This window comes from Cololabis saira, chromosome 21 (genome assembly GCF_033807715.1).
Source record: "Cololabis saira isolate AMF1-May2022 chromosome 21, fColSai1.1, whole genome shotgun sequence".
In the NCBI taxonomy this organism is placed as follows: Eukaryota; Metazoa; Chordata; class Actinopteri; order Beloniformes; family Belonidae; genus Cololabis; species Cololabis saira.
Genome location: NC_084607.1, coordinates 2,111,718 through 2,126,569, shown reverse-complemented (window position 1 = coordinate 2,126,569; position 14,852 = coordinate 2,111,718). Strand labels below are relative to the sequence as shown.

Genomic DNA, 14,852 nt, shown 5'->3' with positions numbered 1-14,852 from the left:
TTATATATGGTTATATTAGCATCCTTCTTCCTCTGACAATCACATTCATAAATCACAAAAACTGGCAAATGGTCACTTATATCATTAATTAATAGTCCACTCACCATATTATTTTTCAAATTATTAGTAAATATATTATCAATTAGGGTAGCAGAATGAGAAGTTATTCTGCTAGGATTAGTTATAGTAGGATATAGGCCCATGCTATACATAGCAGCCGTAAAGTCATCAATTAACAATTGCTTATTGGGATTTCATACATTTATATTGAAATCTCCACAAATAAATGTGACCTTTTGCTCAGTCCTTGTGAATAGCCCCTCCATTGTTTCCCTGAATGTATCAATACTGGAACTGGGAGCTCTGTAGACACAGCTGACAACAATATTTTTTTGTCTTTCCATGTTGATCTCTACTGTGATACACTCACACAGATCGTCAATAGCAATAGTCATACTCTCCACCAATTTATATGTTAGTCTTTTATCTATATATAAGGCTGTTCCTCCACCCCCTTTATTTGCTCTATTCGTAAATTTTAAAATCATACCCATCCAATTCAAAATCTACCCCTCTCTCTGGGCAAAGCCAAGTTTCAGATATAGCAATCACACTAAAGGGTGTGGTGAACTGGCTTAAATAGTCTTTAATATTTTGGAAGTTGGCGTATAGACTTCTGCTATTGATGTGAATAATTGATACACAATTGTCTGATTTGATTACATTATTCAATTGGTCTTCGGTATAATAACAGCAGATATTGTTAATATTTAAAAAAAAATATTCTCTGGATCAATATCTAGTTCATGGTCATGCATATTGTAAACCGAGGGACCTGTTTTCTCCTTTCCAACCCTTCACACGGCCTTTCTCACACAAACACAAACATCCTCCTTTCACACTAACATGACATTTCTCACCCTCACCCATGCACAATGCTGACACCCTCCCATAACCTCTCTCCCACAGGTCCATGCATAGTGCTTGCACATTCACTATACATGCCGCATTGATCCCCACAAAGCAAAAAAGTAACATTTTCCAATCTTGCAGAGAGTTATAAATCCAAGCCAGCAGGCAATTAATCCAACAAAAGTCAGCAAGAGACATGCAGCGAAATAATGCAGTAAGCCATGCAAGCAGAGAAGGGAGCCATGCAGTATCTATCAAACAAAAAATAATCCAGGGGATGCAGTTGCCTCTGTCCATGCAGGAAAAACAGAGAGAGGTAGAGGCAAAAAAGAAGAGGGCCGTAGGGGGGGGTGGTGGTGGTGTGCAGGTACCAGGCAGCTCCATGCAAGATGTCAGATAAGCAGCAAAAAAAACTTTGCAGGAAGAAAAAAATAGGTCCTCCATCCAGCAAGAAAAAATCTTAACTTTAGCAAGCGCATTATAGAGTCCGTGTGACTGCCAAGGATGGAGAAGCTGCAAATCTAACAGTTTGTGTTTCCTGCTGCTCAGTTCAAACTACTGACAATGAACTAAAGTGTTTGGATGATCAGCAGCAACAGAAAGAGCGAGGAGGAGCGGGAACGTGGACCTGAACACTGACCTGCAGACCAGCGGAGGAAGAGTCCGCTTTGGTCCTGCTGCTGGACTCCTGGTCCTGGTTCTGACCCCGGTCCTGGATCTGGTCCTGGATCTGGTCCTGGTCCATCTCCTCCAAACTCGTGTCCACCACTCGAGTGTTTCCTGCGTCCGACTGCCGCGGGGCTACTGCGCATGCTCCTGACTACTGTGGCATGCTGGGAAATGTGGTTTCCGTGTCACATTCGTCTAGCAACGCGCATCCTATTGGAGCAGCGGGATCACGTGACGACCGCGCCTCGACCCGCCGACCAAAATCTTCCTCCGCTCAGAAGAAACTAGTCCCGTTTTGCGGCCCCGATCACGGGACTCTTGGGGGGTTTTGAGCTCTGGACTTTTACTGATAAGGTGAGCAGGAATCAATCTTTTTGATCATACAGACTGTGTCGTCTCCAAAGGTGGGAGCGGGATGAAACGAGAACGGAGTTCTAGGCTAACGGCTAGGCTAACGGCTAGGCTAACGCTAGGCTAACGGCCGCTAGGCTGGATCAAGCTGAGAGAGTTTGGTTTCTGTTCATTCCACGTGAGCAGATCGTGCTAAACTCAAGTTTGACTCCACAGTGTGACTTTTGAGGTGGTTCATCCGTTGTTTTGTCCTGGAGGACACAAAGAGGAGACCAGTATAGAGCTGCATCAGTCAGAGCTGCACTGATGCTTCTCTACAACAATAGAAATAGAAGAGAAATAGAAAGCCTTTATTATCATTAGACTGCTACAATGAGATTAGGCAGCAGCTCCGTAAAAGTGCACACATGCAAAGACTCTGGAAACAAAGACTGGAAACAACAACATGACAAACAGGAAACAGAAATATAGAAACACTATGAAAATGAGAGAATAATGATGCACATGAATGAGTAAAGAATATTGCACATGAATGAGTAAAGAATATTGCACATGAATGAGTGAAGAATATTGCACATAATGGGTGAAGAATATTGCACATGAATGAGTGAAGAATATTGCACATGAATGAGTAAAGAATATTGCACATGAATGAGTGAAGAATATTGCACATGAATGAGTGAAGAATATTGCACATGAATGAGTGAAGAATATTGCTCAGTGTGAGCAGCTTATGAGTGTAGAAAGTTCCAGCTTGGGGAAAGAATGTGTCCCTGAGTGTTTGTTGGTCCGTAAGGACCTGAAATCCTCCCAGAGGAAACAGGTCAACGTGGGACGAGAGGACAGAGAGAGACTTTCAGGATTTTTATTCCTACCTCTGTTTTGAGTCGCCGTCTTGTTTATTTAAAAGAAAAAAAGAAAATTGTTGACACGATTCTAAGTTGTTGTTTTGAATAATTGAAGTTTGCACTTTAATATTTTCCCACCAGGAAACACTCGTGTTTGGAGGAGATGGACCGGGATCAGAACCAGGACCAGATCCAGGACCAGGTCCAGGACCAGATCCAGGACCAGATCCAGGACCAGATCCAGGACCAGATCCAGGACCAGATCCAGGACCGGGGTCAGAACCAGGACCAGGAGTCCAGCAGCAGGACCAAAGCGGACTCTTCCTCCGCTGGTCTGCAGGTCAGTGTTCAGGTCCACGTTCCCGCTCCTCCTCGCTCTTTCTGTTGCTGCTGATCATCCAAACACTTTAGTTCATTGTCAGTAGCTTTTTCTTTCTTTTCTTGCCTGGCCGAGCCCTAACACTGAGGCCATGGTAGATTTAGGTTACACGCGGACACGCGGCACTGTTGACTTTTTCTCCCTGCCGGCAACGTGACCAGATCACGTGACTGGTCAAATCGCAGCCTTTGCGGTTAGAAAATCTTGTTTTATCACATCGCGATATTATCGCAAATGCAATTAATCGTTCAGCCCTAGTCCACACTCCCACCTACTGGTTTAAACCAGTCACCGCCCGCCGCTATACAAAAGGCGCGAAGACAAAAACATCCACAAAAAGCATATTAATCATCAAAACAACACAAAGCCCATACAGTCTCGGATTCATTTTAAAATCATTTTATTTGCTTTTAAATCCTTGAATGGTCTTGCCCCGCCGTACCTCTCTGAGCTCCTACACCCTTATTCCCCCAGTCGCTCTCTCAGGTCAGCTGATCAGCTGCTCCTGAGAGAGCCTAAAACTAATAGAAAGCTCAGAGGGGACGGCGCCTTCGCTGTTGCAGCTCCAAAACTTTGGAACAACCTGCCTCAGCAAATAAAACAGGCCTCCTCTCTGTCTGTTTTTAAATCTCTTCTTAAAACCCACCTTTTCTCCTTGGCTTTTAACACCTAGCAAGACAGTTGTGCTTATTTTATCCTTTTATTAGTATTTTATTCTTTTATCTTCTATTTTATACTTTTTATTCACTTAACTTATCATGATTGTTTTATTTATGTGCCCTGTGCCTTATGGTGTGTTGTCTTTCATTTGCATGTCCAGCACTTTGGACTAGGGCTGCAACGATTTGTCGACGTTGTCGACAAAAATCGATAATCAAAATAGTCGACAATGAATTCCATTGTCCACAATTGTCGCCAGACGTGTTTTTCCAATGGAGTGAGGCGTCTCACTTCAATACAATCTCTGTCGAGTCGCGCGTGCACGGCAGCGTCTGAGCGCAGTAATAAAACTTTGATAAAAAATAAAATAAAAAGTTTGGGAGCATTTTAGCCTGGATACGGTGAATAAAAAGATGACTTGCAAGGTTTGCAAAGCCGACGTTGCTTTTCACGGGAGCACGTCGGTAATGCGTTTGAAGAGAAAGCACGTCGGAGTGCTGAACGAAATGGACTCGCCTTGGTAAGATATTAAGCGTAATTTGGCTTTAAAAGAAAGCGTTAACGTTATGCCTGACAACGTATTAAATATTTGGAGAAACTGCGTTTAGTGTCTGTGGAGCATCTTGGAAGAGAGACGCACGGGACCGCAGTCTGTCAGCAGGATTCTCTTCCTCCACAGCAATTTAATGGCCAAGCCATTCATTTGTTAAATTAATTAGTTTCATTCTAAACTTTGTTTATTTTATGTTATTTATTAGTATTATTTAAGCCACTCACAGCTACTCTCGTTGCTATAACCTCAATCACATAATTGATGCAGCGCGAAAAGCGAAAAAAGGCTTGTGCGCTGATGACAATGATGGATTTGCATCTAACTTTCAGTCAGGTGCCTATGAACTGTCAATTATCCTTTAAACTCCACAATGATCATGTTAACATTAGATCAGATAGATTTGTCTGGACATTTTTCTTGCGGGACGGGAGAAGACACTAAAACAATGCATCTCTATTCAATCAATCAATCAATCTTTATTTCAGACTACAAGGTCCATATTGACAAACATGATACAACAGAAGTACAAAACATAAAATAAATTAAAATACAGATTTAAAAAACATACAGGGACTCTCTCCAGTGTTTCCAAAAACAGGAAGAGTATCGGATGCTGCTCCTTTCAGGCATTGTCAGTGTCATTATTATTTCATTATTGGACTTGTTCAATCTCATCATAAAACTGTACATTAAGTTCCTGAGAACAGCACCCAGGGTTGGAACTCCACTGGTAACAAACAAGTGGCTAGCACTAGTCCACCTCGGGAGCCTCAACAGGATTCTGAGGGCATCATTATAGGCCACTCTCAGCTTTCTATATTTACCAGCACTGTAGCTGCACCACAAGTGGGCAGTATACAGTGGTGAACAGTATGCCTTAAAGAGAGCTATTTTTACATCGTCAGTACACATGTAAAACTTTCGCACAGGCAACTGTATTTGCCTGTGCATACAGTTTACAGTATTGTCTCTGTATATCGTCGTCATCACTGAGGTCCTCCCTGATGATATGACCCAGATATCTGACCCTGTCAACGACACTGAGCACCTTGTTGGCCAGATGAAATGAAGGGAATGTTGCCTACCGGTCATCCTTAGTTTTCATGATCATGACTACACTCTTTTTTGGATTAAACATAATATCATACTGCCGACCATATTCAGAGCACACATTCAGCAGCTGCTGTAGGCCAGCAGAGCAGGGAGACATGATCACCAAATCATCTGCATACATTAAGTGATTTACGAGTCTCTCCCCCACCATACAGCCAGTCTTACACTTGCTAAGGTTAGTAGAGAGCTCGTCCATATATAAATTGAAAAGCACGGGTGACAAAATCCCCCCCTGTTTGACCCCATTAGTCACCAAAAAGGGCCCAGATAGAGTATCGCCCCATCTAACTTGCATAGTTTGATGGGAGTACCAGAAATGTAATATACGTATCAGATAAGAGGGTACACCTCTCTCTTTTAACTTAGTAAATAGTTTTCCATGGTTAATTCTGTCAAAGGCCTGACTAGCATCCAGGAAGCATGTGAACATGGTGGAATTATGTTTACTGTACTTGCTGACAACTTCTTTTAGAGCATATACACACATGTCAGTGCTGTGTTTACTTTTAAAACCAAATTGCTCATCAGTGGAGACAATATACTCTTGCATCCTCTCAAGGAGGACTCTCTCTAAAACCTTTGACAGCACACTAGCCAAGGCTATTGGCCTATAGTTATCGATACTGGAGATCTTCCCTGTTTTCTCCTTGACTACAGGGACCAATAGAACTGACAGCATGTGGTCAGGAAGTATTCCATGCATCAGCATGCCAGTAAAACACATAGCCAGTAGTACAGAAGCTCTGTGGCTGGAATATTTTAAGTGTTCGGCAGTTATTTGATCAGGTCCACAGGACTTATTTAGAGCTAGTCTCTCAATAGCTTTTCTGATCTCTTCAGGTCTGATAACCACACTAGCATTAGAAACAGCACCTAGATTAAAATCATCACTTTTAACACAATTAAATAGGTCAGTGTAATGTTTCTTCCATAAGTCAGCAATATTCACACTCCCCGTGACCCCACCAATATTAGAAGGCAGTGGTATTTTACTATTGTTTATAGTTTTTACTTCTTTCCAGAAATCAAATATTTCCTTTTCCTGCATTTTTCTGGCCATCGAATTAGCTCTCAATGTCTGCTCGTTCCTCTTTATAAAGCAAACTGCACTTTTAAACCGAGCCACAGCCTGCTTTTTTAAATCACATTCAGGACCATACCTTGGTTTCCCTGCTTTAACCCACTTTTTAAAGGTTTCCCTGGCCTGCAGGTGGAGTCCTTCCACATGGTTATTCCAGCCCGGCCTGTGTTTATGCTGTTTACCCCTTTTCTTAGAAAATAGTATGCTAGCTTTGTTTAAACCATTTAAAATGAATTCATACATTTTACAAAATTCATCATTATGATTAGAAAGATTACAATTAATGTTGTCACAGAGAATAGCATTATATGGGAGTTTAATATGATCCAGGTTCCTATCAGTGCTGTCATGGTAGATTCTCAGATCCTCCTCAGAGAGCCTAGCCCACTGCAGTTTAGCATCTTGCTTATTGTCTTTAGGGATCCGCTCAGGTACTTTATCCACCTTGAGCACTATAGAGACAGGCATATGATCTGTTGCTGCCATCCCATACAAGATCTCCATTTGCTCCACACAGTCATGAGCATCAGCAGTAGTTATCACATGGTCCAGCCATGACGTTGTATTCCAGGCCTCACTGACATAAGTGAAGCTATCAGCTGGCAGCAGGACTCTGCTGGATAGTATTAGCTTATTATCATATTATTGTGCGCCGTGCGGGCATGAATTCTCAAAATTTTTTGGGGAGGGGCGGGAGGGGCAGGAGGGGCGGGAGTGGAACACACACGTTGCGGGCGGTAATGGTCAGAAATGCAGCGGGAGCAGGATGAAGAAAACAGTCCCGCTATATCAGGGCTCTAGTGCCATCTTTCTTGTGTTTATTATCATTTGCCACATAATTAATGCAACCTCATACTAAATTTTTTTTTAAATTACTAATTATCCGATTAGTCGACTAATTGTTTCAATAGTCGGTGACTAGTCGACTATTAAAATAGTCGTTAGTTGCAGCCCTACTTTGGACCATGTTGGTGTTTTTAAAGTGCTTTATAAATAAAGTTGTATTGTATTGTATAAAACAGCCACGTTATGTCAGTGGCATTTAAAGTATACAACATGCGCCAAAAATGGCAACATAAATGGATAATTTCTGAATATACAAATATGATAAATATGTCAGCTCCTCACAGTGCTGCGTTGCTCTGATGAGGGTAAGTTGTGTTGGGAACTGCTGCTGCGTTTCTTAACAGATTTTCTTTAAGAAATTATCCATTTATGTTGCCATTATTTTCCTGTCTGTTTTGGTAGCTTTTGTTTGAGAAAATGTAGGAGTGTATTTCTCTGCATTGTAGAGGAAAATCAATTAATTTACACAGTGCTGCGTTGCTGTGATGAGGGGAGCAGAAGGAGTAAAAAGAGGGTCCAGAAGACTTATTAATGTGTTTTTGTGTCTTCTGCAGAAATAAATGTAGAAAACCAACCTATGACTCGCCATTTGTCACAACGGAACCAAACCTGTTCCATATGTCTGTCCAGAAACAATGAGACAAAGGACATTCATAAAACAAATGATCCAGTGTTTCTTCATCCGTTTTGCAGAAGGAACATTGATCTACCTCAAATTTAAATATTTTTAAAGAAATTCTGCCTCAGAATAGACCTTATTCATAATTTTAAAATGTACTTCTTTATCTTTAGGCAAAATAGCCCATTTATCCTGCATATATAGAATAAAAATGCTTCTAGAATAAAATAAAACAAATATCCCTTTCCTGCATAACAATTAAATTAAAATACATTGTGCAATTAATACAATGTAGACGGTAACAGGCAGACTTTTCCACTGAGGTTGACAGTTGTGCAAATAACAAAACATTTGTGCAAATCTCAAATAAAACATTCTAGTCAATTTGTCACAAAATAAGTATCAAAATCATTTAAAAAAAAAAATTAAAATCGCTATAAACGATATTGTCTCGCACCATATCGCGTTTGAAAATATATCGATATATATTAAAATCTCGATATATCGCCCAGCCCTAGTCTGCTCCATGGATGGTCCTGGTCTGGTCTGGTCTGGTCCATGGATGGTCCTGGTTTGGTCTGGTCTGGTCTGGTCTGGTCTGGTCTGGTCCATCATGGTCTCCTCACAACATCCAAGAGCCTCTCCTTCAGTCTGCTGTGCAGAAGTGTCTTCACCTTAAACAGAACAATTCATGCATTAAGTATTCTGGTATTTATTTTGATACAGACATAAATAGTGATAGTTCCTGCTGCATGGGGGTCACAGTGCTTTTGGCATAAATAACAGACCAAACCTTCCTCAGTTTGCCTGAGCAGGTAAATCGGTTCAGCCACCGTTTGTCAAACCCACTGGTTCTGTGTTTTTGAGAAGATCTGTAAAGATGAATAAAAAGTCATGTTTAAATCACGTACACGTTGGCTTCACGTTGATATGCTCCTAATGACTTTGAAACTGACTAAAGGCTGATTTATGGTTCTGCGTTACACCAACGCAGAGCCTACGCCGTACGTTGCGCGTCGCCGCATACCCTACGCCGCAGGCTCTGCGACGATTTAACGCAGAACCATAAATCAGGCTTAACGTTCCCCTCGCCTCTCCAGCTCGTCCTGTCCTGCACTCTGACCCTCGCTGTCACCTTTCATGCATATTTGTGCACGACCTTCAGCCCTGACAAAATTGCTGCATCTCGTCGGTAACATGATGTATTACTGTAACGTCTGTAACATGATGTGTTACTGTAACGTCTGTAACGTTAATCGCACTGTTTCACCTGCACTCTTGCTTCTCCTGGTCGCAAGGTCGCTTTTTAAAGTACCGTTTCGGCCTGAATATAAGACGAATAAACAAGGCATGCTCGGATGCAAAAGAAACAATATTTACCTGTTTGAACGGCCAGGGAAAACCAGGACGCCGATTTTTAATACAACAAATAGCGGAAAACCGCAGAGAGTAATTCTAAATAACAATTTTCATGACGTCTGAGTTTTTAGAGCTGGGGGCGGCACGAAATTAGGTGGATGCGGCCACCTCCTACTTTTGTATGCAGGAAAAACCCATATATATATATATATATATATGCATACATACGCATACACATACATATATATATATATATATATATATATATATATATATATATACACCAGTGACTTGCAGTGAGGTTCATGGTTGGTGAGGCACTGACTCCTTTAGTGTCAGATTTACAAATATATAAACCAAAAAGGGAAAAGGGAAGCTTATTCAATTGGCTACTGGTTATTTCATATCTCATCAGCATTCTTCACAGAAAAACACAGGAGAACACACATGCACGCGCGCACACACGGTACATATTACAGATACGTAAAGGTAAGAAAAACGTGCATTTGCTCTAAACCCTCCAGGAGGCAGACATTATCTCACTACTAATATGATCTGACAGAAGATTCCTAAAGTGGTTAATGCATAAGCTGGACCGAAGAGACTTTTCAGCAGTTCAGTCTGCGTATCCACTTTTCCAGTCAGAGCCATAACTGCATGGAGAATAGCAGCGCTGGTCGCCTCCTCTTCCTCACCGTCCTGTTTCCCCCTATTTTTCATCTTCTTTGCGTGTGGACTTTTATTAGGCGTATGACTCAAATTAAGTTTGCCTCCTTTAGAGGAGTTTACGTCGACCTCAATGTCCTCGATATGGCTGTCCCCACACGCCTCCTGGAGAGCAGTTAAAGAGTAGTCGTGTTCGGACATGTCTGCTCCAGATTCAATTCAATTGTATTTATACAGTGTCTAATACAACAAAAGTTGTCTCTAGGTGCTTTCCAGAGACCCAGAACAGATCTGCTCGCAGACAGTCTTCTTAAGTTTCCAAAGAGAAAGCTTTAAGAAGTGTGCTTTTTTTTTTTGGTAAATTTAAGTGATTAACGATGTCCAAGTGAAAAAGTTTGGGTTGTTGCCAAAAAAGAAAAAATATTTTCAAGGACTAATTAGTGCCTCTTAACGGAACCTGCAAAAATGCTGCCACTCACTCCGCCATCTTAGATCCTCTTCATTGTCAGTACTTTGAACTGAGCAGCAGAAAACACAAACACGTGACCTTCCCAAGAGACTTTTAAACTTGTCTACGTCTGAATATATAATATAAATGTAGACTGTAGGCAGGGCATTAGTGAATGAGATTCAAATTCAAAAGTATTTTTTTTCATGTAATGAGAGAACCTCTGAATAAACATTTCCATTTGGAGATTAATAACTTCTTATGTTAATGTATTGAATGGAACACAATACTTTTAACGGTCAAGGAATGAACAATAGTAATAACTTAGGCTCATCAGTAGTAGTAATAATGAACATATAATTTAAAATGAACATGAAACACCTTAAATTGGCTTCAAATCAGATAAAAGCAAATAAACTTCACCTCAATAAATGAAAGTTCCAAAGGTAAAAAATATCCTTGCTGGGTTCATTGAGTTAGTCCACAAGCCCTGAACAAAGGATGCAACACTTAAAGGTATAGTCTGTAATGTTGGAGAGCTAGCAAGATTTGAAAGTAGCACCTCCTCTAAGCCCCGCCCCCTCCTCCCCCTCCCGTCAGCGCTCCGTCCAAAGCCACGCCCCCATAAACTTTGGGGAACGCACATTTGCAGGAGTCGAGTTTTCCACGACATTTTGGACAGCACATTTTCAACAAAACTACCCCATGTCTCATTCACCTGTAAGCGAGGCCGGTTTTAGGGGGGGTTAGGGGTGAGCTGTGTCCACCCAAACGTGCATCCTGCCCACCCAATCAAAGTTATGGGGATCCTTTATTTTTTTTATAATTTTATTTTTTTATAAATATAAAAAAATATCACAGAATATCTGTACCGTTTCTGATTGGGTGGGCACTGCGCATCATTTTTAGACACAACAATGAACGCATACCGCAAAAGTTGTCTCTTGGCGGAGGGACCCGGCGTCCCAGCAAAATGAAGTTCAGAACAGCAGACACAGCACACACTGAAGGCTAATTTATGGTTCCGCGTTACACCAACGCAGAATGGCGCGCGTCGCCGCGTACCCTTCGCCGTAGGTTATGGCGTACCCTACGGCGTAGCCGTGGCAACAGAGCCTGCACGGCAGCGCACCGCCACCGCCGCTCTCCGCCCTTGCCGGGATGGAGACGCCTCCATCCCCACGGACCCCCATACTGGGGAGCTGGTATTTTTGGCTGCCTTTTCTCATTTTCTGCGCCATTCTTCAGCAAACGTGACTCGAGTGTGTGTTTTCCGTTTTCCGGCAAGATTTTCGACGTGACGAGTGTGCGCATGGGACAGAGGGGGGCGTGGGCGGGACTTAAAATGAAGGCATCTGATTGGTTCTTTTCTCCCTGCCATGCCTCTGGTCCTCTGACCAATCTGTGCCATTCGGTGCGCAGAAAACAGATTGGTCAGAGTTTTTACAGGATTAAAGCTGTCAGGGAGGTTGGATTTTTTTTCTTTCCTTTTTCTGAACACATTATTCACTGGCTACTCTCAGGATGGAAGGACCATTTCACCCAGTATAACAATAAATGTTTTTGAATACGATCACAGACTATACCTTTAAGACATTCCAGTTTTCAAGCCGTGTCCTTGTGGTGCTGCAGTGGTTGCCAAACTTTTTTTGCCAGGTCTTTTGTACATAACAGAATTTTCGAGCCCCGACACACACACACACACACACACACACACACACACACACACACACACACACACACACACACACACACACACACACACACACACACACACACACACACACACACACACACACACACACACACACACACACACACACATCTGCAATTCATTTCATATATTGAATATATGTGCTAAAAAATTGTCCATCTCTGTAAAAATAGATTTTCAACCTGACCAGCTCACAGAGATTGAAACAACAACAATACAAACAACGGCCAAAATCTGAACATTTGCTCTACAAAAATTACACCATGAATCCCCACATCTTTTCAGTGGAATTTCTATAAACAATTTATGATTTTGTTCTGAGGGTGGGTAGCTTTACCCCTTCACACTTTTGTTTTGACATATTGAGATGTTTTATCTGAATGTTTCTGGCTGTCAAGAGCCATTGATAACAGAACAAGCTTAACATAGCACTCAGACATAAAACTCTTCATTGTTTCACTGCGAACATGACAGAAAGCACTTGATTTGAACTGAAAAATGATTTGTCAGGTCAACCAACAACAGGATCTAAGTCTTTTTCTCTTTCCTTACAGAAACATAAAGCCAAAGAGAGAAAAAATAGGAGGGATAAAGTCCTCACCACTTCAACAGGTCTGAAGGTCCGAAAGAGGATTCATACTGAAGAGAAGCTGTACACCTGTGATCAGTGTGGGCGAGCTTTTACCACGTCAAGTATTTTAAGGTGTCATCAGCGTATCCACACTGGAGAAAAGCCGTACAAGTGTGATCAGTGTGGGGCAGCTTTTACCGAACAAGGTCATCTAAGGACTCATCAGCATATCCACACTGGAGAAAAGCCGTTCAAATGTGATCAGTGTGGGGCAGCTTTTACCCGACAAGGTAGTCTAAGGCGTCATCAGCGTATTCACACTGGTGATAAGCCTTACAGATGCGATCAGTGTGGGACAGCTTTTACCCGACAAGGTAGTCTAAGGCGTCATCAGCGTATTCACACTGGTGATAAGCCTTACAGATGCGATCAGTGTGGGACAGCTTTTACCGAACAAGATCATCTAAGGCGTCATCAGCGTATTCACACTGGGGATAAGCCTTACAGATGTGATCAGTGTGGGGCAGCTTTTACCCAACAAGGTCATCTAAGGAGTCATCAGCTTATTCACACTGGTGATAAGCCTTACAGATGTGATCAGTGTGGGGCAGCTTTTACCGAACAAGGTAGTCTAAGGCGTCATCAGCGTATTCACACTGGATTTAAGCCTTACAGATGTGATCAGTGTGACGCAGCTTTTACTCAACAAGGTCATCTAAGGCGTCATCAGTGTATTCACACTGGGGATAAGCCTTACAGATGTGATCAGTGTGGGGCGGCTTTTACCCAACAAGGTCATCTAAGGAGTCATCAGTGTATTCACACTAGATAAAACATTTTCTGTGATCATTGTGGGGCAGCTTTTACTCAGAGAGTTCAGTTAAAGGTACCAATTTAGACATGTTATGTTGTTCTGAGAGAAAAAAAGAAATCTGGAGTTTTGTTTTCAGTTTCAACTGAAAAATGTGTTTATCTTAAACTTGATTTTTCCCCAGTTTATGTTCCATTGTTACATCATTTAAATAAAAAAAGTTATTTGCCTGCTGGATTTCAGTTTCCTGCTCACTGCAAACTCACAACAAGACATCAGTGTCAGAATATTAGAAAAGAGTCACAGAGTAGTGTGTTTTTTATGTGGTTTGTATCAACATATATGTGCTATTCGTACTGGATTTAAATTAAATCTGGACCTGCAATAATTCCAAAATGACACCATGACATCTGTATTTTATGAGAAGTCGTTTAGGAAATAATTCATTTTTGCTCTCACATGTTACATCATACTCTCTTACAAACACTAGTATAGTCACGCACACATACTATCATACTCTCACACATATACTAGTATAGTCACACACACACACACACACACACACACACACTATCATACTCTCACAAACATTAGTGTACTCACACACTACTATAGTCACACACACTTACTATCATACTCTCCCATATACACTAGTATAGTCACACACACTTAATACTATTGTCAAACACACTATCATACTCTCACATACACTAGTACAGTCACACACACTTAAATGAGCCGTCTGTAAGAAATGGCCAAAACTGGTACTGCAGTCACTTTCAAAATACTGTTGAGTGGCGTGTACCCCCTCCTCCCCGACCAGAGGTTGCCAGGTAGGCTGTAGAATGCAGATATGCAGAATGCACCGTATGTGCGCGTCGCCGCGTACCCTACGGCGTAGGCTCTGCGTTGGTGTAACGCGGAACCATAAATCAGCCTAAAGGCTGCAGCGGCGTGGGAGAGATGGATGACTGAGGGAGAACACAGTTTCCTCAAGAGTGGAAAGCAGCGCCGGGCAAATATGCCACAGTTTGCAGATGTATTGTTGATGCGTGGGCTAACGTGTCTGCTTGGGCTATTTTGCGAGCTTTTGCAAAAGCCGGCAAGTCCGAGACGTCGCACGGCACGGAAAGTGACTGAAAGCGAGGAAATTGGGACTGGCACAGCTGATTTAGCAGAGCTCTTTAATGCAGAAACAGAAGATGAGACTTTGATGGGTTTGATTAATGTAAAAACTGAAATAAAGTAGCCT

The 14,852-nt window shown here is 41.9% G+C and overlaps 1 protein-coding gene across 1 annotated transcript; it reads left to right on the top strand.

Annotated features, from left to right (window-relative positions):
- Positions 1-1,632: 1,632 nt before the first annotated feature.
- Positions 1,633-13,774, top strand: LOC133421852 (zinc finger protein 239-like). The gene is made up of 3 exons (XM_061711639.1): positions 1,633-1,935; positions 2,922-3,120; positions 12,773-13,774. Exons 2-3 carry the CDS (start codon positions 2,944-2,946, stop codon positions 13,619-13,621), a joined length of 1,026 nt encoding a protein of 341 aa, XP_061567623.1. The 5' UTR covers positions 1,633-1,935; positions 2,922-2,943; the 3' UTR covers positions 13,622-13,774.
- The last annotated feature ends 1,078 nt before the right edge of the window (positions 13,775-14,852 follow it).